This window comes from Mustela nivalis, assembly GCF_964662115.1.
Source record: "Mustela nivalis genome assembly, chromosome: 17".
In the NCBI taxonomy this organism is placed as follows: Eukaryota; Metazoa; Chordata; class Mammalia; order Carnivora; family Mustelidae; genus Mustela; species Mustela nivalis.
This window is the reverse complement of record NC_139036.1, coordinates 14,808,692-14,832,051: the sequence shown is the minus strand read 5'-3', so window position 1 is coordinate 14,832,051 and position 23,360 is coordinate 14,808,692. Positions and strand designations below refer to the sequence as shown.

The 23,360-nt window shown below is 61.1% G+C and overlaps 3 protein-coding genes across 17 annotated transcripts in view; 1 reads left to right on the top strand and 2 right to left on the bottom strand.

Annotated features, from left to right (window-relative positions):
• Positions 1-1,288: 1,288 nt before the first annotated feature.
• On the bottom strand, positions 1,289-6,362 carry MIEF2 (mitochondrial elongation factor 2). Of its 7 annotated transcripts, none has more exons than XR_014304813.1 (5): positions 6,123-6,354; positions 3,975-4,129; positions 3,607-3,787; positions 1,901-3,330; positions 1,289-1,808 (listed from the first exon to the last, which is right to left on the bottom strand). XR_014304813.1 is itself a non-coding variant. In XM_082706890.1 (5 exons), exons 2-4 carry the CDS (start codon positions 4,116-4,118, stop codon positions 2,276-2,278), a joined length of 1,380 nt encoding a protein of 459 aa, XP_082563016.1. In that variant the 5' UTR covers positions 4,119-4,129; positions 6,123-6,362; the 3' UTR covers positions 1,289-1,808; positions 2,236-2,275. The 7 variants fall into 7 exon arrangements, 5 of the variants coding, with proteins under 5 accessions (XP_082563016.1, XP_082563019.1, XP_082563020.1 ...); XR_014304814.1 differs by having other exon boundaries at positions 6,153-6,311; XM_082706890.1 differs by having other exon boundaries at positions 2,236-3,330; positions 6,123-6,362.
• Positions 6,363-6,512: 150 nt separating this feature from the next.
• Positions 6,513-20,529, top strand: FLII (FLII actin remodeling protein). 3 transcript variants are annotated; one of them, XM_082706867.1, is made up of 31 exons: positions 6,513-6,572; positions 7,319-7,691; positions 9,280-9,390; positions 9,706-9,777; positions 10,961-11,041; positions 11,365-11,450; positions 11,572-11,733; positions 11,940-12,043; positions 12,457-12,632; positions 12,728-12,885; positions 13,521-13,605; positions 14,006-14,153; positions 14,338-14,474; positions 14,675-14,887; positions 15,171-15,350; positions 16,044-16,126; positions 16,263-16,337; positions 16,583-16,666; positions 16,768-16,939; positions 17,487-17,591; positions 17,681-17,872; positions 18,009-18,197; positions 18,308-18,447; positions 18,533-18,779; positions 18,919-19,073; positions 19,162-19,222; positions 19,310-19,438; positions 19,521-19,627; positions 19,722-19,827; positions 19,922-19,987; positions 20,075-20,529. In XM_082706867.1, exons 2-31 carry the CDS (start codon positions 7,629-7,631, stop codon positions 20,207-20,209), a joined length of 3,822 nt encoding a protein of 1,273 aa, XP_082562993.1. In that variant the 5' UTR covers positions 6,513-6,572; positions 7,319-7,628; the 3' UTR covers positions 20,210-20,529. The 3 variants fall into 3 exon arrangements, with proteins under 3 accessions (XP_082562993.1, XP_082562992.1, XP_082562994.1); XM_082706866.1 differs by lacking the exon at positions 6,513-6,572 and having other exon boundaries at positions 7,064-7,691; XM_082706868.1 differs by lacking the exon at positions 6,513-6,572 and having other exon boundaries at positions 7,076-7,691; positions 14,341-14,474.
• The window catches only part of LLGL1 (LLGL scribble cell polarity complex component 1), a 16,833-nt gene continuing 13,961 nt past the window's right edge, over positions 20,489-23,360 (bottom strand). For all 7 annotated transcript variants that reach the window (XM_082706871.1, XM_082706869.1, XM_082706870.1 and 4 more), the window contains 6 exons: positions 22,921-23,185; positions 22,612-22,726; positions 22,322-22,434; positions 21,923-22,043; positions 21,689-21,765; positions 20,489-21,130 (listed from right to left, as the gene is read on the bottom strand). In XM_082706871.1, the coding sequence (XP_082562997.1) occupies positions 21,690-21,765; positions 21,923-22,043; positions 22,322-22,434; positions 22,612-22,726; positions 22,921-23,185 (690 nt within the window). In that variant the 3' untranslated portion in view covers positions 20,489-21,130; position 21,689. The remainder of the gene's footprint in view (positions 21,131-21,688; positions 21,766-21,922; positions 22,044-22,321; positions 22,435-22,611; positions 22,727-22,920; positions 23,186-23,360) is intronic.

Here is a 23,360-nt window from a genome sequence, read left to right as displayed (position 1 = left end):
GGGGGGCTTGTCTTTTATCTGTACTGGTGATGCCTTCATTCTGAGCAGGGGTCATCTCTGCTGTACCCCAGCTTTGGGTCCCTTGGTAAAGAAGCTACACCGAGGACATGGATAGCCTTTGTATGCCACCACGGCCAGAGTCTAAGTATTAAGACATTTACACCATGTGCTGAGACCATGGTGACTTGGAGTCGTCCTTGCATTAAAGGGGCAAAGGAAAGGGCAAAGGACCGAACAGCTGCTCTGGGCACCAAATGGGACGGCCCAGCACACAAGGCCCCAAAAAGCCCCTAGCAAAATAATGATGTTTCCAGTTTTCCAGCTAGAAACCAAAGTCCCAGACATTATTAACCTTAGGGAGGTGATGTAACTGCAAGTGCCTCCTTTCTCTCCCTTTTTAATTCATCCTGATTTTTTCTTACTGGAATGGTGGTCTGAGAACTTCAAAGCCACCTGAAGCACGAGGCCCCCACAGAGGGGACCGCGTGTTGGGGTATGATCATCAAAGAAGTGGGGGTCTGGGCCCAGCTGGCTCCCAGACTGCTGCCCCTGGCCATGCCCTATCAGCCCTTCGCCGGGGTCCTGGGGAACACGGCCTTGGTCAGACACAGGCCTGGCACCAGCGTCCCTTGCCACGCTCAGGCTTTGTGACGCTCGTCAGTGGGGGAGGCAGCAGGGGCCCACAGTCGGGTTCAGGGGTGTTTTCCTTTGGGCCAGGCACTGAGCTAACACTGCATACCAGTCTTTATGCCACAGAGCTGCCGGAGAAGTTGGTATTACACAATCCCCCATTTTCTGACAAGAATACCCAAGGCCCAGGGGCGTCTGGGGGCTCAGTGGGTTAAGCGTCTGCCTTCGGCTCGGGTCATGATCCCAGGGTCCTGGGATCAAGCCCCGCATCAGGCTCTCTGCTCAGCAGGGAGTCTGCTTCCCCCTCTCTGCCTGCCTTTCTGCCTCCTTGTGATATTTCTGTCAAATAAATAAAATCTTAAAATAAAAGAATACCAAGGCCCGCCTCTGCCTTCAGCTCAGGTCATGATCCCAAGGTCCTGGGATGGAGGCCCGCATCGGGCTCTGCTCAGTGGGGAGCCTGTTTCCCTCTCTCTCTCTCTCTCTGCCTGCCTCTCTGCCTATTTGTGATCTCTGTCTGTCAAATAAATCTTAAAAATAATAAAATAAAATTTTAAAAATAAACCCTCACTTCTCCAGGCTGGTCCCAAGACCTGTGGCTGAGCTTCCAGAACTCCAAAGAGCTGTGTATAAGAGCCCAGCCCCAATCACACAGATATAGGAAGTTTTCCTTTTATTCTTACTCACATTCTTTGAGGCATAGCTTTGCTTCAGCAAGGATACCAAAGCCAGAAAGGACACCTGGGAGGCAAGGCAGAACTCCCCGGCCCCCATGCCAGGCTTTAGTGAGAACTCAGCAGGAAGCAGTTCATGGTGGCATTGTGGAGGCCAGGCTTGCCCCAGTGGCCTCTCTGGGTGGGGAGGGCGGGGCATGGCCTCTGCTCCCTGGCTGTGGGGCATCCTTGGTTCCAGGCAAGATGGGCAGCACAGGGAACCTCTGCTCCCTCCATCCCCCCAGGGGCCTCTGCTTCCCAAAGAGCAACAGCCCAGGTGGAGAGAAAAGGGCCTTCCCCAGAGGCACGAGGTGGGCAGCACGTCAGACTGAGCCCTGCTCCAGGCTAGAGGGAACAGCGCGACAAGCCACCTGGACACGCAGGTGGCATCAGGAGACACAGCCTTCAAATCCGCCCCAGAGCTGCAATCCGGTGGGGGGACAGGGTAGCAGGTGACTCCGGCCCCTGGCAGATGAAACAAACACATAGTCTTTAGCATCCAGCACCGGAAGCCTCGAGATGCCTGGAGCTGGCACCCGAGGAAAGCACTAACTCACCCTCTGGGCAGAAAACGGAGCTGCCTTTATCCCCTGCTTAGGACAGCAGAAGCCGTGTTCTGTCCATGCGTTCACTGCTGGTGACGAAGGACCAGGCCCAAGGTCCTGGGGCAGCCCCGAGGGCTGACGGGACATGTGTGCGTGGCCGGTGCTGCGGGCTGCCTCTGGGGACAGCCAGCTGAGCTCTCAGGGACTGAGAAGTGGGGGGCTCCTGTGACCGCTGCCCACGTGCATGCTAATCCCATGGGCTCACAGAACGCACCCTCTTTCACTCTGGCTAAAGCAGGAGGGAAAGTGCTCTCCAAAGGCCCGGAGGGGAGGTGCTCCGGGCTCACCCGCGTCGGAACGCCTGCCAGCCGCCCCGTCCCCACCCAGCTAGAGCAGCCACTCGGGGGCCTGCAGGCCGCTGTACAGCGCGAATCCCAGGTCGTCGATCTCCTCTGCTCGCAGGCTGCCGAAGAGGTTCACGCCAGGGTTGAAGTGGCAGGGCAGGCTGGCCCGCGCCAGGCTGTCGATGAGTGCCTCCAGGGCCTGCAGGAAGCGCTCCCCCAAGGCCGCCTCGGCCCAGTCTGCCTCGGCCTCCCCCAAGCGCAGCACCACCTGGCTCAGGTGGCACCGGTCCAGCCGCCCCAGGGCCGGGTGGCCGCGGCAGACCCCGCACAGCAGCCGCAGCAGCCGCCGGCGGGTCCCGGCGTCGCGGTCATCCAGGGCCCGCAGCCTGGCAGCCTCTGCGGGATACCAGTCCTGCAGCCACAGGTTCCCAGCCAGCCCCTCCAGGGGCCAGGCCAGAAGGAAGGGATCTTCAGTGGCAGCAGCAGGGACTGCCAGCAGCACGGTGACCGTGAGCTCCAGGCGCTCGTGCTGCACCTCGAGCAGCAGCTCTTCCGAGGCCACGCTGGGCCGGATCAGGCACCCGAGGAGGCCGCCAATGGCCGGCCAGTTGACGGAGGAGGCCAGGGCCTTGCGGAGCAGCTCCAGCAGGACGCGGGAAGAGAGGTAGCCGCCCACCAGGAAGCGGTCCCAGGGGCTGCTCCCGCGGGGACGGAACTCCAGCTGAGTCCTGCGCACAGCCCAGCAGCGAGGGTCCCTGGCCACAGTGTCCAGCCCAGGCACCAGGCTCCACAAGCCCTCCTCGAGCACCACGGGAACCAGCAGACACACACGGTCGGCCGCCCCTGCCTGCAGCCCATCATAGAGCGGCCCACTGGGCACCAGTGCCCCGAAGGGCAGTTCCGGGAACTTGTTCCTCAAGTAAGCCTGCAGCTCAAGGGCAATGTCGCCGGCCAGCTGTTTGGCCAGAGCGACGTGGGCCGCTGGGATGGTCACGTGGTCCCGCTCGAATGCCAGCAGCTTCTCCTGGAACGTCAGGCACAGCGGTGCTGGGGAGCTAAGCGGAGGCGACATCTGAGGACGGGTGTCTGTGGGCCCCTCTGCAGAACGAAGGGGTCGGGGACCACGTTAGCAGACCCCATCAGGAGCCAAGAGAGCTCTACCCATGTCTCAGTGGCAGGAGACTTGGCACAACCCCGGAGCTTAGGAGGGTAGAGAAAACAGGTCACTGTAAAACATGCCAAGAGGCCACAGTTCTGGTGGAGCAGGGACTTGTCCAGGTCACAATCAGTCAATACAGAACCTGGGTTCCATCTCCCAAATGGGACTACCAGAGGGGGATCCACCCAGGCCGGAGGGGAAGGGGTGCCACTCACGTGGGGCAGCCGGCGACGGGGCAGGGAGTGCCACGGGTTGGCTGAGAGCAGCAGGTGGGCTCCGGGCCTGCTGACGTGGTGTGGCCTTGAGAAGGCTCAGTTCCTTCCAGCTCTCCTCCAGGCATGTGCTGTCTCCCTTGGCATCGTCCTCATCTCGAGGGCTGGTGGCCCTGTCAATTAGCTGCAGGCAGAGTGATACAGAGCAGAGCCTCTGAGGTCTGGGTAGTCATGCCAAAGCCAGGGCCAATGTCAAGCAGGTTGCTGGGGTGGAGAAGCAGGTGTGCACCCTGTCCCCACCACCGGTGGCAGCCCAGCCCTGCTGTCCTCCTCTGGGAGCCCCAGGGGTACATGGCTCAGCCCAGCCTTACCCGCTTCACAGCCAGGGTAGCAATCCCCAGCACAGCAGCCCCGCCCACGCCCAGCACCAGGCGGGCATTAGCCAGGAGGAAGTCCACGGTGCCGCCCAGCACCTCGTCACGCTGCTTCCCCCGTTTCTGGGAGAACTCTGCCATGGTCCGTCTGCCTGTAAGAGAGCCCAGGTGCAGAGACAGCTCTGGAGGGAGGCGGCCCGGATGGCCAGCAGGGCAGACCCCATCATCCTGGGGCTGCCATGGGTAGAGCCCGTGAAGGGCGCTCCTGGGAATTTCTTAGAAGGGGGTTCTTAGGAGATGGGGAGCTGCCCAAGCTCCCTCCCCCAAACCTGTGAACAGGTCACTCACACCCTAGATAGGGGAGCTCCTATAGAAAGGCCCTGAGACTTGGGGCAGTTCAGAAAAGGAGACCCAGCTTCTCCATCCCACCCTCAGGGACCCCTGACATCACCTAAGATTGCGAGGTGAGTCTTATCGTTGCTAACTGCATTTTAGAGACCCGGACCCATGACTGCAAAGCGTCCTGACTCTGGCCCACTCCCGGATTTCAGTCTCAGGGCCTGCAGCTAGCTCTGCCAGGCGGCTTCATCCTGCTTCCTAACCAGGGCTGGCATAGGCAGGAGGAAACCAAGGCCTGGAGAAGACACAACCAGGGGGTCCCAGACAGCCTGCCCTGGAGGGCCCCTCAGGCCTTTGAGGGGACTTCAGTGATGCTCAGGGGGCCACAATCTCCCCTCCAAATCTCCCTCTGGGGGCTACCCAAAGGGTCGAAAGCAATCGACCCAAAGGATAGGGTGGGTGAGGGGGCCCAAGCTGCCCAGGAAGGTACATGCCAGTCAAGGCTGAAAGCCTGGCTATGGGGGCAGCAAGCTATTTAACTCTAAAGACCCCAACGAGACACCTAGCTGGCTCAGTAGGGAGCACGTGTGACTTTTGATCTGATCTCCGGGTCATGAGTTCCAGCCCCACGTTCAGCATAGAGATTATTTTAAAATAAATAAATAATAAAGGACACTTCCCTCCTCCCCCCCCCCCCCAACAGAGAACTGGCCCAGCACCTCTGGACAGGGGACTCTCTGGGCACCTAAGGTTTGGGACAATAGCAGGGGCAGTGGGAGTGGGAAAGCAGCTGTCCTCAGAGGCTGGAAGCCCAAGCAACAGACAAGGGCAGATGAGAGCCCGAAGCTGTTTTTTCAACTGTAAAATGGCACAGCTGTGGTGAAAAAGGGTTTACGAGTGGGAAGCCCAGACTGTAAAGTTGGGCAGGGCGGGGAGCTTGAGAAGTGGAGATAGATATCTTTCCCAGGCGGAGGCCACCAGCTACAGCCTCAGGTTCCGCCCTCCGGCCTTGAGAGCTGGGGGGAGGGGGTGTCCGAGGTGCAAACTCAGGGAAAGTCAGATACCAGGCAGAGCTGTCTGTCTGCGGATGCCTCAGCAGAGGACCCTGGGCTCAGACCAGCTCAGGCACCAAGGACTTGTGCTCTGTCTGCTCCGCTGTGGGTGCCTAGGGTTCCATTGTCAGGTGCCGAGATGCCTAGAGCAGTTGAAGCCTGAATCATCGCCGGACTCAGCCCCAACCCCCGCCCCCAATTTGCCCAGACTAAAAATAGGACAGGAGGGCTCTGGGGCCTGGGTTGGTCAAAGGCTGGGGGGGTGGTGCGGGTGACCCACCAAGGCCCAGCAGCCACTTTTAATTTCCTCATCGCTGATCAATACTGCAAGACGAACCAAGAATCCACTTGCAAACTGTAAAGCGCTTTAATTACCTTCTGCCTAAACCGGACTCAGCCCAACCCCTGGCGGGGTCGCGCAGGGCCCAAACTGAAGCCTTCCAACTCCGGGAAGGGCGAGAGGGCACGGGTGGTTAAAAATAACCCCACTCAGCGCCCTGAGATGCCTCCCGTCCTTCCCCTCCTCCGCCACACCTGCTGCCCGGGGCCGGGGCTGCGCAGGCCGCGCAGCAACCCCTGGTGGGCCCGTGATGGCCCGGTTCACGGAGAGAGCACCCAGGTCCCGAGGAACGCGGTGATGTGCCCAAGACGTGAAGGGGCAGGCTAGACATTCGAAATCGAGCCTGGGTCCCAAAGCCCTTCCCTCCTACCCCGGCCTCGACTGCTGGGCCCCGGCGGAGACCACGCCCCCGACCTGCGTCCGACGCACGCTCCAAGTCCGGACCTGGGTAACCAGGGCAGCCCAGCCACACCCGGCTGTACGTGCGTCGCGGCGTCAGCACAGCGACCGGAGGACACGGCGGCTGTGCTTGGGCGCCCGAGCCCAGACCCGCCAGGGAATGGAACACGGAGGACCCGGGAACCCAAAACCGAGGCCCCGCGGGTGGCCGCTGACCCCCGACGCTCGCAGACAAGCTCCAATCGGAGCGCCCGAGGCCCCTCCCACGTTCCAAAATACTGAGCGGATTAACCAATGATGAGCCGGCCACGCCCCCTCGCCGACAAACAGGGTTCCTGGAGGGCGGGACTCTCGGACACACTCTAGGTTTAAAGGCGCAGAGCGGAATTCGGGACTAGATAGAAGGCGGTGTGGGGGCGGTGACTCGAGTTCAGAATGAGTGGGTCCCTAGGGCCCGTTGTGAAGGTACGTGTGCTGCGTGTGAGGCAGCGGTATAGAGAAAGCAGTCTGGGCTTACGTTGTTTCCGGGGCGAGGCAAACAGATGATACCTGGCCCGAAGGCCCACTTGCCTGGCCCTTTCAGTCACCCTGAGTGTGCCATGGGGGCTTTGTCATTTTATGTTTTGGCCAGTCATGCACACAGCGCGACGCAGAAGGCTACCCCTGTCGCCTGCTCCATGTGCCCGTGTACGGGCCACTTTTCCATTCTGGCCTCAGTTTTCTTTCCTGTGAAATGGGTATCACAGGCCCCCTCCTCCCCTACGAAGGATGATTGTGCTTGTAACCTGGGGCTCACTCGTTTATTTATTGGGGACTACCATGTGCCGGCTGATGGAGGATCGAGGAAATAGAGAGGGGGTGAGTGTTGACTTTAAGCAGAAATAGTAACATGCCACTTATTGAGTGACTGCTGTATGCCACGACCTACACCTGCGTTTGTTTCCGGCCACAACCTCAGGAAGCATTTCACACAGGAGGGAACAGGCCAGGAGCCGACCTGGGGTTTGCCCAGAGCCCTAAGACCCAAGGACCGAGGCATTCTGCTACCACTGGTCGCCATGCAGGTCCCAGTGAGGGGATAGAGACTCCCGGATCCGTGCGCCCCCAGGCCTGGGCCCATAATCTCTCCAAACGCCGTGGCCAGCTGCTGCAGCGGCCCGGGGGACAGTGCTTGGACCTGCAGGGTCTGATACTCTACCCCTCCCCCATAGGTCGCTGGAACTTAGCCTAGGAAAGCTGCGGGAGCACAGAGGGAGCCCGGACTTTTCGAGCCCCCCGCCCCCCGGCCAGCGAATTGACAGACGGGGACACTGACGCCCAAGGAGGCCCAAAGCCCCCCGCGGGCCCGGTGTTCCCCCCCGCGCGCGGGTGCGCGGGCTGGCTAGGGGCGCGGCCCGGGCTCCGCCTGCCGGGCGGGCCCGGACGGAGGCGGGTTAAAGGGGCGGGGCCGGCGTTGGCCCAGCCCGCGCCTCGCCCCACCGCCCCCAGCGCCCTGTCCGGCCCCGCAGCGAGAGCGGCGCCATGGAGGCCACCGGAGTGCTGCCGTTCGTCCGCGGCGTGGACCTCAGCGGCAACGACTTCAAGGTGAGCCGGCCGGGCGTGGGGCCGACCTCCCTCCAGGCCACCTCTTCCGCTTTGGCCCGCGCCGGTCTCCGCTTCCTGTCCCGCCAGCCTCCGGGCCCTGCGCCGCCCTGAACCGCGGACGGCGCGGGGTGCGGCTCCTCCCGGCGCTCGCGACCCCGCCGGGAACAGACCCCAGTGGCTCCGCTCCGGGCCCGCACGGGAAGACCGGGGCAGGCCAGGGCCGGGCGGAGACACGCCAGGGATTGGGCAGAACTGGGGGCCCCCACCCAGAGTCCCAGTCCGGGGGTCTGGGCCCCACCCGGGCGGGAGAGTGGCCTGGGGGTCTGCGAGCTTCTGCTCCCGCCTCCCCGGCCCTGCGTCCCCGCCCCTCTGAGGTCACACGCCCAGGCCAGGCCCTGACTCATGGCCGGCTTTCCTACCGGGCTGACGGGGGCGGGTCTGAAGCGCACTCATCACCGCCCCGTCCTTGCCACCGCCACTCCATCCTGTGTGGTCTTGGGCAAGTCACTTCCCCTCTCAGAGCCTGGGTTTTCTCATCCGGTGAAGGGGCAATCAAGTAGCCCTGCTGTGGGCATGGGTTAGTTGGTGTGGAGACCGTCCTGCAGGTGTGAGGCCTCCGGCAGGTGGTAGGAACTGATAGAGGAGGGCCACTGGGAACTAGATCCCAGCCTACAGGCAGCTGGTCGAGGAGACGGTTCTAGAGGGGCAGGAATGAGGTGAACAGTGCTGGTGACCAGAGCAGGCTGGGCAGAAGTGGAAGTGAGAGCTGGCCCAATACAGGGAGGGTCAGCCTGGATCTGCAGGTGTGGGGGGGCCCAGGTTTTCCTTGGGGTTTGGTTGGGCCACTGCTGAAGAGGCAAGTGGGGCCTTCCTGCATTTACCCACATGTGCACATGCCACTTTTCTCTGCCCCCATCCCCACCGTCCTCACCTGGGGTCTCATTGACCTCTTACTGACCTCGCCAGAGTCTTGAGTCACCAGGTTGGAATGTGGCTGTAGGGGGCTGGGGACACTGGCCAAAGGCCTCAAAGGCATGAGATCGCCTGCCCTTAAGGGCTGGGGGTACCGCAGCGGGCATTTGAAGGTGTTCATGAGGGTATGTACGAGGCTGTGCCTGTGCGGGTGGGGACCTGGGGCCTCACATGGGCTTGGACGTTGCCAAGAACGGCTTGTATGCTGATGGCCAGGTGGGGGCATAGGCACGGCCTTGGTGGAAGCTCGGGGGTACCCCCATCTTAGGTGGCCTAGCGAGGGCCTGGAATGGCAGGCAGAGGTATTTGACCCGAGCTGGGGACAAGCCAGTTCCATCCTGGCCCATTCAGGGGTCAGAATCCAACAAGAGATTTTAGGCCAACAGCCGTCATGATTGTTAGTCTGTCCTCACACTTTCGGCATGGGGGGCTTTTATTCGCCCTATTCCGTTGATGAGGTTGAGGCACAGAGTAGCGAGGTGGCCTGTCCAGGGAGCTGGTGAGAGGTGACTCTGTTGTCCTCCAAAGGCTCCCATGGGCGTGGGGGCCACTAAGGGTGGTAGAGCAGGAAAACCCCTCGCCCAGACCAGTCTCATCATAATATCCACCCTCCCAGGGAGGCTACTTTCCTGAGAATGTCAAGGCCATGACCAGTCTGCGGTGGCTGAAGCTGAACCGCACGGGCCTCTGCTACCTGCCAGAGGAGTTGGCCGCCCTGCAGAAGCTGGTAAGGGGCTTTGGGCAGTCAGGGAGGGACCCTGGGGATGGGGCTGGGCCAAGTGGGCAGAGCCAGCGCAGAAGGGAAATGACCTAGAGGAAGACGCTGACAACCATGAACAAGAACCGGCAGGAAGGGAGTGAGCACCCTGTCCCAGGAGATGTGCAAGAAAAGACGGGCTGTGTAGGGGAAGGAGGCTGCAGATGGTGGTCTAGGCCTGTGTGGCTGAGGGCCCCCTGGGTGGTACAAGGTTTTGGTGGTGGATGGGGATTCCGTAGTGCCCTACCCACAGTGCTGAGCCTCTCCTCCCTTGTCCTGGCCCAGGAGCACTTGTCCGTGAGCCACAACAACCTGACTACGCTTCACGGGGAGCTGTCCAGCCTGCCGTCGCTGAGGGTGAGTGCTGAGATGGGCCGTCGAGCCCGGGAGTGGGGGCTGGAGTCCAGTGGGTGGTGTGAGGGCAGGTCCAGACCCCATGTGGACCAGCCCCGCTGCCTGTCCAATGTCAGATTCTCGTGCCTGTTTCTAAAGGCGAAGGGATACCATGATGCCCCATGGTCAGTAGTGCATGGAGAAAAAAGGTAAAAAACCCAAACTCCCACCCGCTTTTAGACAAGTGTCATAAGAACATTTGATACCAGCCGAGCACGGTTCCAATTCTTCCTCCTGGTTGATTCCATATAATCCTGACCTTCACCAAGATCACAGATGAAGATGCTTGGCCAGAGAGCCAGGTCACTTGCCCGAGGTCACTTGACCGAGGCTGAGGTCACGCAGCCATGCAGTGGGAGAACTGGAGTAGGGTGGGGTTTGGCCTTGACAAAAAGTAGTCAGGGTGGTCCTATCGCCCCTCGGAGCCTCTGACATTCCAGAACTTCAGGCCCGTCTAGACCTTTTGGGCCTGGGTGAGGGTTGTTCCCATCCAAGGCCAGAGCCCTCAGGTGTTAAAAGCACAGCCTCTGGACCAGGGCGGCCTGAGTTCAGATCTGGGCTCCGCTGCTTCCTGGCTGTGTGACCTTGGACAAGTTCCTTCCACGTTCTGGGGAGGGTTTAGCTGGTGACAGCTACGAAGCCGCAGTGTGGTCCTACACAGACTCTGTGGTGGAGGGAAAGGTGGCAGCAGCCCCATTGGTGCTTACGGTCGTGGCATCATCCTGTGGCCTGTCCTCTCTCCCCTTCAGACTTTCTGAGGTTTTAGTCCTGACAGGATACAAAACAGACTTGCTCTCGGTCCACACTCTGAGTTCACTATGGTCCACCCCTCTCCCTCTGTCCTAGAACCTTTGCCTCAGAGCTACTCCCTTATCTAGCCCTCGGGAATGGGGAAGCTCTTCCTCAGGTTCCCTGAGGGCCCCATGCTGGGCTCTGGGACACACGTGAACTGGGCTTTGAGGTGTTGATAGGAGCTCATCAGGAGGCCAGGAAGAGCTCGCCAGGTGGAGGGACTATGAGCAAAGGCCAGGCGGGGACAGCACTTGGGCCTCTGGTGGGTTTCCCAAGATGCTGTCCTTCCTTGATCTCTCTGCTGCTTCCTGGGGGTGGAAGCTGGAAATCACAGACTCTTGTGGTTTCTTCCCAGGCCATTGTGGCTCGAGCTAACAGCCTGAAGAATTCCGGCGTCCCCGATGACATCTTCAAGCTGGACGACCTCTCAGTTCTGGTCAGTGGTTTCCCCTCCCACCTGGCCTCTGTGCTGGTCCATGAGACAGTCCTCATCTATTAGAGTGGTCCCTGCAGCCCCTGGTATACCATTTTACAGATGGAGAAACTGAGGTGTAGAGTGCCTTGCCCGAGCCCACTCACAGCGTCAGAGCCCTAACCCAGGCACCCTTTCTCCCAGGGTCCCAACTGTCTCCCTTTGGCTCTGAAACCCCCTCATCCACTCCTTGCTCAGTGCTCTTCCTGATCCCCAAGGCTGGCAGAGGCCCAGCAGGGTGGCACTGGGCCTGAGACCCCTCGCTTGGCTGTTCCACTTCTGCCCAGGACTTGAGCTACAACCAGCTGACGGAGTGCCCGCGGGAGCTGGAGAACGCCAAGAACATGCTGGTGCTGAACCTCAGCCACAACAGGTACCGGTCAGCGGCAGGGGTGGGGGTGGGGGGACGACTGTGGCTCAGTGGGTGCGCTGGGCCCGGAGCTGTGCACCTTGCACTGACGCCTTCTGCCTGCCTCACTCCTACCCGCCCGCAGCATCGACACCATCCCCAACCAGCTCTTCATCAACCTCACCGACCTACTGTACCTGGACCTCAGTGAGAACCGCCTAGAGAGCTTGCCCCCACAGATGCGCCGCCTGGTGCACCTGCAGACACTCGTGCTCAACGGGAACCCGCTGCTACACGCACAGCTCCGGTGGGTGCCTCTACACATCACACCTCTGCAGAGCCCGCCCCGGCCCCACCCCACCCCCACCCCTCCAATGGGGGCAGACCCCATCCTTCCAAAGTGTCAGGCCCTACCTCAGTTCGGTGTTCTGTCCCCCAGCCCCCTTCCCACACCACAGCTGCCCCTGACCTGGGCTTCTCAGCCCCACTCAGCCCCGTGCTCTCTCCCTGCAGGCAGCTTCCGGCTCTGACGGCCCTACAGACCCTGCACCTGAGGAACACACAGCGCACCCAGAGCAACCTCCCTACCAGCCTGGAGGGCCTGAGCAACCTCGCAGGTGGGCAGTCCCTGGGTGGTCTCCACAGGCTCTGGCCCCTTCAGGTCCCCGGCTTCCTTATGCAGGAAGGCACTGACCCTGCTTTCTTGGCCACCTCCCAGAGGGAAAAGTACACAGTTACATTATGATCATTTCTTTCATTACTGTGACAACTAGTGCTAACTCTAAGTTACAAGCACTGGCTTGATGCCTAGACGACCCCCCCCCCACCAACCCCCCCACCCCCCACCCCCACCCCCCCCACTCCCCGTGTGTGGGTTTTCCCAAACAGAGAAACCAAGGCTTAAAGAGATTAAGTCACTTGCTCAAGACCACAGAGCCTGGAGCGGGCAGAGGTGGGGCTCACGTTGGGACTTCTGCTCCTGGAGCTGGCCACGGGGCCGCTGGTGATGTGCCCCACCCTCACACCCCAGATGTGGACCTGTCCTGCAATGACTTGACGCGGGTGCCCGAGTGCCTGTACACCCTCCCCAGCCTGCGCCGTCTCAACCTCAGCAGTAACCAGATCACTGAGCTGTCCCTGTGCATCGACCAGTGGGTGCACCTGGAAACCTTAAACCTGTCCCGCAACCAGCTCACCTCGCTGCCCGTACGTGCAGGCCTGGGGTGGGAGAGGGAAGGCTGCTGAGCTGCCCTGGCTCCTGCCCCTGACCCCCCTAACCCATGCCCGGCTCACCTCTCCAGTCCGCCATTTGCAAGCTCACCAAGCTGAAGAAGCTGTACCTGAACTCCAACAAGCTGGATTTCGACGGGCTGCCCTCGGGCATCGGCAAGCTGACCAGCCTAGAGGAGTTCATGGCCGCCAACAACAACCTGGAGCTGATCCCTGAGAGCCTGTGCAGGTACTAGGGCGAGTGGGGGCAGGGGGACAGAAGACCCCAGCGTCTCAGCCAGAGCCCACCCTGCGCCTGCTGCACAGCATGCAAAACGGATGGGTTAATTTGTCTTTAGGGAGGAAGCCCACACAGTCCTGTGCCAGTGATTCCCAATGTGGGTGCACCACAGCACAGTGTGGGAGGACACTGGCAGGGGAGGGCCTCCCTGTCCATGAGAGTTTGGGACACGGCACCATGTACAGCTCCCTCTAGTGGTGACAGTGCCCGCTAGCTTGGCCTCGTCAGGACTCAGAACAGAGAGCCTTTCAGCGGTTTCCAAGTTAATCTGAGGATAGAATATGTGTTTTAGCATCCTGTGGTTCATACCCAGGGGTCTTTATTTCTGCAGAAGGCCACTCTGAAAAGTGCTGTTCCATAGCAGTCACTGAAAGTCCTTTCCAGCCGCTCAGCTGTGCGGGCACCCTGTTCTAGCTGCACGGCCTCTCCCTCCATGTGCAGCTACTTTAAACCCATTGGTGTCTTTGCTAGCTGGGCTGTCAGCTCCTCTGGCCCTCCCTGGTCCCCCGTCTCCAAGACTGGAGGTCTCCTTGCCTGTCCCCACACTTTGTCACTTCCCTGAGGCTCTGGCTCTGTCCACACAGGTGCACAAAGCTGAGGAAACTTGTACTGAACAAGAACCGCCTGGTGACCCTCCCAGAGGCCATCCACTTCCTGACGGAGATCGAGGTCCGGGCAGGCCAGGGCTGCTGCGGAGTGGGAGGAGGGGCCTGAGGGGGAGGCTGGAGGTGACAATGGCCCCTCAGGGAAAAACCAAACAAGGCGGTGTCACTGCAGTTGAGGAGGGGGGTGTGGATCTGGCAGAGGCCCCTGGAGGTGGTGACAGTGCCACAGAAAGAGGGCAAACCATACCCCGGTGTCCATGCTGTGCGTGACAGCATCCTCTAAGCCCCGCGGCCAGCCTGCAAGGTCTCACTCAATAGATAGGAAAAGCAGAGCCCAGAGGGCCAGCCATGGAGCTGGGATGCAAGCCCAGGCCCCTGGCTGCCAAGAGCCAGAAAGTCGGGCCAGCGTGACTGCGAGGTAGATCTCAAGCTCATTGCCCCCTCTGCCTCATCCTGCGAGGCAGGTCCTGGACGTGCGGGAGAACCCCAGCCTGGTCATGCCTCCCAAGCCTGCGGACCGCGCTGCTGAGTGGTACAACATCGACTTCTCGCTGCAGAACCAGCTGCGGCTGGCAGGGGCCTCACCTGCCACAGTGGCAGCAGCAGCAGCTGGTAAGCAGAGCAGGTCTGGCCGGGATGCCAAGGGGGTGCTTCTCCGGACCTCAGCTTACCCATCTGTACATTGGGTGGGACATACATGGCTTCTGGATCCCTGTGCATCGGGTTGGCCCCTGGTTGCCTGTATGCCCCAGGGGGTGGGCCCAGCTAGTGTCCAGCCGTTTACTCCCCAACTAAGCAGGAAGCGGGCCCAAGGACCCCCTGGCTCGTAAGATGCGGCTCCGGAGGCGCAAGGACTCAGCCCAGGATGACCAGGCTAAGCAGGTGCTGAAGGGCATGTCGGATGTGGCCCAGGAGAAGAACAAAAAGCAGGAGGTAAGCCAGGCCAGGGGCTGGGACAGGGGCAAGTGATCCTGGGCTCTGCTTAAAACAGGCTGTGCAACCTAGGCCAAGAGGGAGAGTGGGTCCTGAGTAGCAAGAATAGCCTGTGCAAAGGTCCTGAGGTGGGTAGCAAATAAAGAGGCCAGACTGAGTGGCTGTATAAAGGCAAGCCATGCCTTTGACTGTGACCCCAGGAGAGTATTGATGCCCGAGCCCCTGGGGGCAAGGCACGGCGCTGGGACCAGGGCCTGGAGAAGCCACGCCTTGACTACTCTGAGTTCTTCACGGAGGACGTGGGCCAGCTGCCTGGTCTGACCATCTGGCAAATCGAGAACTTCGTGCCTGTGCTGGTGGAGGAGGCCTTCCATGGCAAGTTCTATGAGGCTGACTGCTACATTGTGCTCAAGGTGAGGGTTGGGCATGTTGGCGTGGGCTGTGGGACCCCCAGAAACCTTATTTCAGATGACCCCGAGTCTGTAGCTCCACTCTCTTGTTCACTGAGGGAAGGTGGGAGAGAGAGGACTTTGCACAGGGGGCAGGATGGTGGTGGCCCAGGCCAGGGTGCATCAGTGCATCACCCCCACCCTCCCAGGGCGGGGCAGTCTGTGGCAGCTACAGAGGACTCTGGGGGTGAGCCAGGAAGCCAGGACCCCATGGCAAGGCCTGACTCGGCCTGTGCCCTGCCCCCAGACTTTTCTGGATGACAGTGGCTCTCTGAACTGGGAGATCTACTACTGGATCGGCGGGGAGGCCACTCTGGACAAGAAGGCTTGCTCTGCCATCCATGCCGTGAACCTGCGCAACTACCTGGGTGCTGAGTGTCGCACTGTGCGGGAAGAGATGGGCGAAGAGAGCGAGGAGTTCTTGCAGGTGCCTGTGGGAGGGGAAGGCCCAGGGCGGGGCAGGGTGGGGTGGGAGAATGGGCGTGGGCAAGGGCTGGGGCGGGGCTGGTGGGCGGGGCTGGTGGGCAGGGTGAAGAACTCTGCTCACAGTGCTGAGCGCAAAGGTAGGGGGGTGTTGAGACCTCAGGCAGACAGCAGGGTCAGGAGGGCTAGATGCCGCCAAAGGTGGGGAGCCTGGGCTAGGGGGAGCCGAGAGAGAGATGGGGAGCTGGGGCTATAGTACCGAGGGGGTGGGGCTGCCGGCTGGACACCAAGAAGGCGGGCCCAGGGCTGGACCCTGAGTCAGAGTAGGGTGAGGGAGTTGTGCTGTCCTCTCGGCCAGCTGTTCGTATGTAGACACCCATCCACCCAAGATTCTACCCTGATTCACCCCTTGCCCTCTTGCATAAATCTGCTTGGTCCTGTGCCCGATGCAGGCGTATCTAAGCATGCTGTGCATTCCTAAACCTTAACACCAACAAACACATATTTTTACACATCCTAACGCTCTAACGTGTTTGTTTATAGACACAGATCTTATTCCTTTTTTTACCCTACCTTCATCCCGGATATATAGCTCGTGAGGCACCTGTAGACAGCTCTGCCCTCTGACGGGGGTGGGAGGTGTCTGGTGGGGGAAGGGGTGGCTCAGTGATGAAGGCCCGCACCCTCACACACACAGGTGTTTGACAATGACATCTCCTACATCGAGGGTGGAACAGCCAGTGGCTTCTACACTGTGGAGGACACACACTACATCACCAGGTGAGGGGGTGTGGGCGTGGCTGGCGCTGGCCTGCACTCCAGTGGGAAGGATGGGGCCAGAGGGTGTTAGGGCTGAATCGGCCCATTTGTGCCCCTCCCCGGCCCCCTCCCCAGTCACTCTTGCTCTGGCCCCCAGGATGTACCGTGTCTATGGGAAAAAGAACATCAAGTTGGAGCCCGTGCCTCTCAAGGGGTCCTCTCTGGATCCAAGGTAGGCCACCCATGCCTCCAGGGGGAGTACTTGAGCCCACACTCCCTCCCCATTAGTGGGGAGCAGTTTTGGGTTCTAGAAAAACAAAAAAAGACCTTCAGAAACCCTTTTAACCCCTGTCTCATTGAGCTTGGCAGGACCAGTAAGGCGTGAAACCCCATAACGAGGGATTTGGGCCAGGGTCAAGGGCATGAGGGCAGTCGCTGTCCCTGTCCATCACTGTTCCTCCTGCCCCTCCTGCCCAGGTTTGTTTTCCTGCTGGATCGAGGGCTGGACATTTACGTGTGGCGGGGGACCCAGGCCACACTGAGTAGCACTACCAAGGCCAGGTATGAGGACACAGTGGGCTATTTTCTGCAAAGACAGATTGTACCTAAGAAGGGACATGGGACTCACTAAAGGCTTTGCATATTCCCACTCCCCCCACAAGGCTTTTTGCGGAGAAAATTAACAAGAACGAGCGGAAAGGGAAGGCAGAGATCACACTGCTGGTGCAAGGTCAGGAGCCCCCAGAGTTCTGGGAAGTGCTGGGCGGGGAGCCCTCCGAGATCAAGAAGCACGTGCCGGATGACTTCTGGCCACCTCAGCCCAAGCTGTATAAGGTGAGCCGTGGTGCGGGAGGCAGTGCTGGCCTGACTTCCTCCGCTGGCACCATGATGGTGGCTGTGGTCTTCATCTGGACTTTGGTGGGGAGAGGGTGCCGCTTTCTGGGCAGGAAATAGAGCAAAGATCAGGAGGCTGGCTCTGAGTGAGGCCAGGAGAAGTAGTGTTAGACTGTGCATTTCCAGGAAGGTGGGGCGGAAGAGGGAAGCTGCAGCGTGCCTGGGTGCCAGGCCTGAGAACCTGGCCTTGATTCTCAAGGTGATAGGAAGCCCCTAGGGGTTTAGCGAGCAAGAAGACAGAGAATTGGGAATGACAATAAGGACCTGGAGAGGGCAGGCAGGGAAGGCATCATTTAAAAGCCCTTCCACTGATAGAATGTCCTTCAAACATTAGTGGAGGGAGGAAACAGGTCGGAAGAGGAGCAGGCCCTGGTCCTGAGCTCCCACAGCAGGGAAAGGGCTGGACTTCAAAGCAGGGGGTTGCTGGGGGTGGGGCTCCTGTATTCCGGAGCTCACCCCTGCCACGCCCACCCCTTCCTGCTGCCAGGTGGGCCTTGGCCTGGGCTATCTGGAGCTGCCGCAGATCAACTACAAGCTCTCTGTGGAACATAAGACCCGTCCCAAGGTGGAACTGCTGCCCAAGATGCGACTGGTGAGACACATGGAGGGCAGAGGGTGCGGGGCCGGGATCTCTCGCTGGTGGCCCGGTGTGGGCTGTGACCTCCAGCCTTTGCCCTGCAGCTGCAGAGCCTGCTGGACACGCGCTGCGTATACATCCTGGACTGTTGGTCCGACGTGTTCATCTGGCTGGGCCGCAAATCCCCGCGCCTGGTGCGCGCCGCCGCCCTCAAGCTGGGCCAGGAGCTGTGCGGGATGTTGCACAGGCCGCGCCACGCCACGGTCAGCCGCAGCCTGGAGGGCACCGAGGCGCAGGTGCGGAGTCCAGCCGAGCTGGCACAGGCTATGGCCCCTGGGAGCCACCCCTCGGCCCAGCCAGGCCCCGCCCTTCCACGGTGAGGCCCCGCCCCCAAGCCGCCCGGCCAGCTTGAGTTTTATCCATGCTTGGCAGGTGTTCAAGGCCAAGTTCAAGAACTGGGACGACGTGTTGACGGTGGACTACACGCGCAATGCGGAGTCTGTACTGCAGGGCCCGGGACTCACCGGGAAGGTGAAGCGCGACGCGGAGAAGAAAGATCAGATGAAGGCTGACCTCACCGCACTGTTTCTGCCGCGGCAGCCGCCCATGGCGTTGGCAGAGGTGGGGGTGGGCCGGGGGCGGGGCGGACTGGCCCGGGGCAGGACCCTGCGGTAGTGGGAGGGGGCTCTGTGCGGGGGCCCTGCCCTGTGACTCGCTGCTGCCCCGTGCAGGCGGAGCAGCTGATGGAGGAGTGGAATGAGGACCTGGATGGCATGGAGGGCTTCGTGCTGGAGGGCAAGAAGTTCGCGAGGCTGCCAGAAGAGGAGTTCGGCCACTTCTACACGCAGGACTGCTACGTCTTCCTCTGCAGGTGCTGCCTCGGCGCGCCACCTGGCTCCTCCGCGGATGCTAGGGGTGCGAGCTCCACCCCCGCTCACCGTCTTCTGACCCCCCAGGTACTGGGTCCCTGTGGAGTACGAGGAGGAGGAGGAGAAGAAGGAAGAGAAGGAAGAGGAAAAAGCGGGAGCTGAGGGCAAAGAAGGCGAGGAGGCAGCGGCTGAGGCAGAGGAGAAGCAGCCCGAGGAGGACTTCCAGTGTATCGTGTACTTCTGGCAGGGCCGGGAGGCCTCCAACATGGGCTGGCTCACCTTCACCTTCAGCCTGCAGAAGAAGTTCGAGAGCCTCTTCCCTGGCAAACTAGAGGTGTGCCTGCACGCCCCTACCTGCTCCAGGCCGTGCCCCCATAGCCTCTGTAGGCAGGCAAAGACTGGGGAGGCGTGGCAGGGGTGGGGGGGTGGAGGTGGTGTCCGGGGAGCTGCCCCTAATGCTTCCACACCTCCAGGTGGTACGCATGACACAGCAGCAGGAGAACCCCAAGTTCCTGTCCCATTTCAAGAGAAAGTTCATCATCCATCGAGGCAAGAGGAAGGTGGCTCAGGCTGCCCAGCAGCCCAGCCTCTACCAGATTCGCACCAATGGCAGCGCCCTCTGCACCCGGTGCCTGGCTGGTGGGAGGGCGCGTGTGGTGGGCAGGCAGGGGTCAGTGGGCAGCAGGGACCCCTCGCTGACACCTCCCACCCCGCAGGTGCATCCAGATCAACACTGACTCCAGCCTCCTCAACTCCGAGTTCTGCTTCATCCTCAAGGTGGGATTGTGGGTGTGGCGGGGACTGTGGAGCAGGGTCACGGGTTGTGGGCTGGCCCCAACTTGAACTCCCCTGCACACTTCTCAGGTTCCCTTTGAGAGCGAGGACAACCAGGGCATCGTGTACGCGTGGGTGGGCCGGGCATCAGACCCAGATGAGGCCAAGCTGGCAGAAGATATCCTGAACACCATGTTTGACGCCTCCTACAGCAAGCAGGTGACGGGGGCAGGTGGTGGGCACGCAGGTAGTCCTATGGGAGCAGACCCGAGCCCTGGGCCAGACAGACCCTTTCCCACAGGTCATCAATGAGGGTGAGGAGCCCGAGAACTTCTTTTGGGTGGGCATCGGGGCCCAGAAGCCCTACGATGACGACGCCGAGTACATGAAGCACACCAGGCTCTTCCGGTGAGGCTGGGACCCAGACCCCACAACCCCCAGCTTCCCCCTGGGGCTGGCTGTGCCTGCCACCCACAGCCTCTCCCTGACCCTCGACCTGCAGGTGCTCCAACGAGAAGGGCTACTTTGCGGTAACAGAGAAGTGCTCAGACTTCTGTCAGGACGACCTGGCGGATGACGATATCATGCTGCTGGACAATGGTCAAGAGGTGCAGACCCTCCTCTCCCGCTGATCCGGCTGCCCAGGGGGCCCACCCACTGCTAGGTGGGAAGCTGAGACCCCCTGCCCTACTGTCCCTACAGGTCTACATGTGGGTGGGGACCCAGACAAGCCAGGTGGAGATCAAACTGAGTCTGAAGGCCTGCCAGGTGAGCCAGCTGGTGGGGAGGGCTAAGCCCGGGTAGGGGGGCATCTGCGAGGACTGCCCCCAGCTCATGCCCTGTCCGGCTGGCCAGGTGTACATCCAGCACATGCGATCCAAAGAGCATGAGCAGCCACGCCGCCTGCGCCTGGTCCGCAAGGGCAACGAGCAGCATGCCTTCACCCGCTGCTTCCACGCCTGGAGCACTTTCCGCAAGCCTCTGGCCTAGGACAGCAAGCGCCCCCATCTGTAGCACCCCCATCGCAGCCCCGAGCTCGGGGCCAGGGTGGCCCATCCGTCCACTGCCAGTGGCAGAGGCTGTGCGCAGGTGGCAGCCCCTGTTCGGCCACCCGGCCCCCAGTGCCACGGTCCCCAGCTGCACAGCCTGAGCAGCACCAGGGGGGACGCCCCGACCCAGGCCCTCAGGGGTCTGGGCAGCTGGAGTCCCTCTGGGGAGAGCTATTGTGTGATGCCCCCTCCCTACCACAGAGAAAGCAGTGTGGTTGCCTTTTAAGAGATATTAAATGCTTTTATTTTCAATATTAAAAATCAGTATTTTTAATATTAAAACAGCGCTAATCTTAACAAAATGACAAGAAAAAAAAACCCCAAGGTACAATCTACAGGGAAACCCATCCTGACTGACCCCCCTCCCAACACGTGCACACACACGTGTACACACACATACACTCACCTCTAACTAGACCCCAATCACGCGGTCACCCACACACACACACACACGCACTCGTGCACAGACTGGGGGGTGGAGGTGGGTGCTGACCCAGGAGCAAGTACCAAAATAGTTTTAGAAATGCCCGTCCAGCCCAGCACAGGCGTTAGAAAAATACTCTTTGCAAAGGGGTTGGGAAAGGACGGTGTGTTGATGGGAGGTGGTGTAGGCTTGCCAGCCCCAGCTGTCTTCTCCCCATGGCAGCTGGCCAACAGGTGCCCATAGGAGGGGCTGCTGCGAATCTGCCCCAGAGGCTCAGGGCTGAGCCCTAGGCCCACAGTCCCGCACCGCCCCGGGGTCGGGCAGGCAGGTCCTGGTGGAGGCCACAGGTTAGCAGATGTGGGTCTAGGCAAAGGGCCCAGGGAGTCCTGGATGCCAGCTCCGAGCAGGGCAGTTGGGAGCCACGTAGTTTTGGCCTTCCTGGTAAAGGAAGAGAAGAGGGCTCAGAGAAAGGCAAAGAGCCCCAGAGTGGCCGACAGCCCAGCTGCAGGGGCCACCGCGCTGACTGCACCCCCCCAGACCTGCAGTGACAGCTGGAGGCGGGCTTGCTGAGCCGGAGCACTGCGCACATCTGGCCCCACCGGGGTCAGGCTTGGCAGCAGTAACCCCAACAACAGGAAGTGGGAGCTGGAGTGCTGGGCCACACTGGGTGGGGGCACCAGACAGCCAACAGGTGGGGCAGACCTAGGGACCCCCCAGACGCAGACTCCAGATCCAGGTCCTGCTCCCCGGGATCACCGTGCTAGACCCAACCACGCGAGCCTGGGGGATCTCATCTGCAAAATGTGCTGGCCGAGCCAGCCCCCAAGCTCCCAGCTGCCAGCACTGCAAAGCTGTTTGCTCTGGACTGGTTCCACACACCACCTATGACATCCAGGAGCTGACAGGCTGGCCCTGTTTTTCTAAGACTCAGGTATGAAAATCAGGGCTGTCAAACGGCACGGAGCAGGCCGACTCAGGGCCTTATTTGGTCAGCACCTTATTTGATCAGGATGGCACAGGCTCGAGCCTCATCTTCTGCCAAGTTCCTCAGGTTTTCCGATTCCTCTGAAGAGCTGGGGGGAAAGGGATGGTCATCAGAAGGTCCTAGCACTGGGCCCTTCCTCAGACCTCCGTGCCCAGCTCCGACAGAAGGGAAGCCAGAGGGTGCAAGCAGGAGGCTAGGGAGCCTGGGGAGACCCTCCCGCACGCCCACCTGTCCACATGTCTCACCCCAGGAAATCCTTCACATCCTCCACCGTGACGTCCCCTGTCGTGTCCAGTGTGGTGTCTGCACTAGTGGCCGAGTCGATGGACATGGGCGAGAGCATGGCCTCAGGCGGCTCCGGGGTGTCTGCAGGGATGAAGTGGTCAGGCCCCTGCCTGGAGCTCCACGGCACCAAGCACCCTCAGCCCTCCACCTTCCATCCCCACAGACCTGAGGACCCAGACCCAAACCCAGCCCACAGTGAGGCTCAGGACCACGGGCTGACCTCCAGCCCTCTCCTACCTAGCTTGCCCCACGCTGGGCTTCTAGCCAGGGCCAGGCTACTGCCTCCCACGGAGACCTGCCCCCAGGTCTGAGCTGTGTGGAGTCTGGCCACCTTTATTCCCCACCCCAGTACCCCTTACCAGCTCCCTTGCTGTGGCCAGGATCCGGGCTTCCATCGCGGCTCCGTGAGGCCAGGACAATGCCTGGAGTCCCATTAGCCTGGCTCAGCTTGGGTGACTCTTGGAGCCTGTGGCTGCAGAGACGGGGTCATGATGGGGACCCCACACATGTCAGACCCTGCCTGCCCTCTCCCAGGCCCCAGGGACAGAGAGGGGTGCCACCATGGAGGGCCACCCTCATTCCATGCAGAGTTGGGGCACAGGGATGAGAGCGCCCATGGTAGGCCGCCTGGGCCGGGCCTTCCATGCACCTGGCACGGGTGCTATCTCGGGGCCAGCTGATGTCCAGAGAGCAGAGCGGCTCTGTGATATTCTGGGCACTCAGAGAGAAGCGTTCAAATTCAGACGGAGAAATCAAGTAAAAACCTGGAGAGGGGTGCAGGCGAGGAGAGGGATGCAGTTAGGACTGGGACTCCAACCCCAGCCCCTCAGCAGACTCTCCCTCCCCCCAGCCTCTGGGGCCAGTCCCGCGCCGGCCCTGGGGCCCCTCTCTGCCAACACTCCCCAGTGACCCTCTCAGCCCTGCTCAGGCTGCCCGCCCTAGGAAGCCTTGCCCTCACCCTGGCCGTGGCGTGTGAAGACGCAAGAAGCGATGCCGCTGATGTCCTCCTTCCGGATACAGGAGTAGTGCACCTGCGGCCGCAGGCCAGGCACCGAGAACACGTGCACGTCGCCCAGGTTGGTGAGGCAGGCCAGGCAGGTCTCCGCGTAGTCCTCACAGGCCACACTGGCAAATGTGGCAAGTGCCACCTTGCGCACGCGACAACCCTCGTGGGCTGTCAGCTTGAACTTGGTCTTGGCGCTCACCTTGGGCAGCGTGAACACCTGGAGGCGGGCAGGCAGCCAATGAGCAGAGCCTGGAGTCCCAAGCACAGGCAGCAGCCCCCACCCTGGACCCAGCCTGCGAGAGCGGGGCGTGTGCAGCTTGGCCACAGGGCCGCCTTCGCCCAGGACTCACCCGCCCCCAGCTACCCTCTGCTCACACTCCACCCAGGCTCCA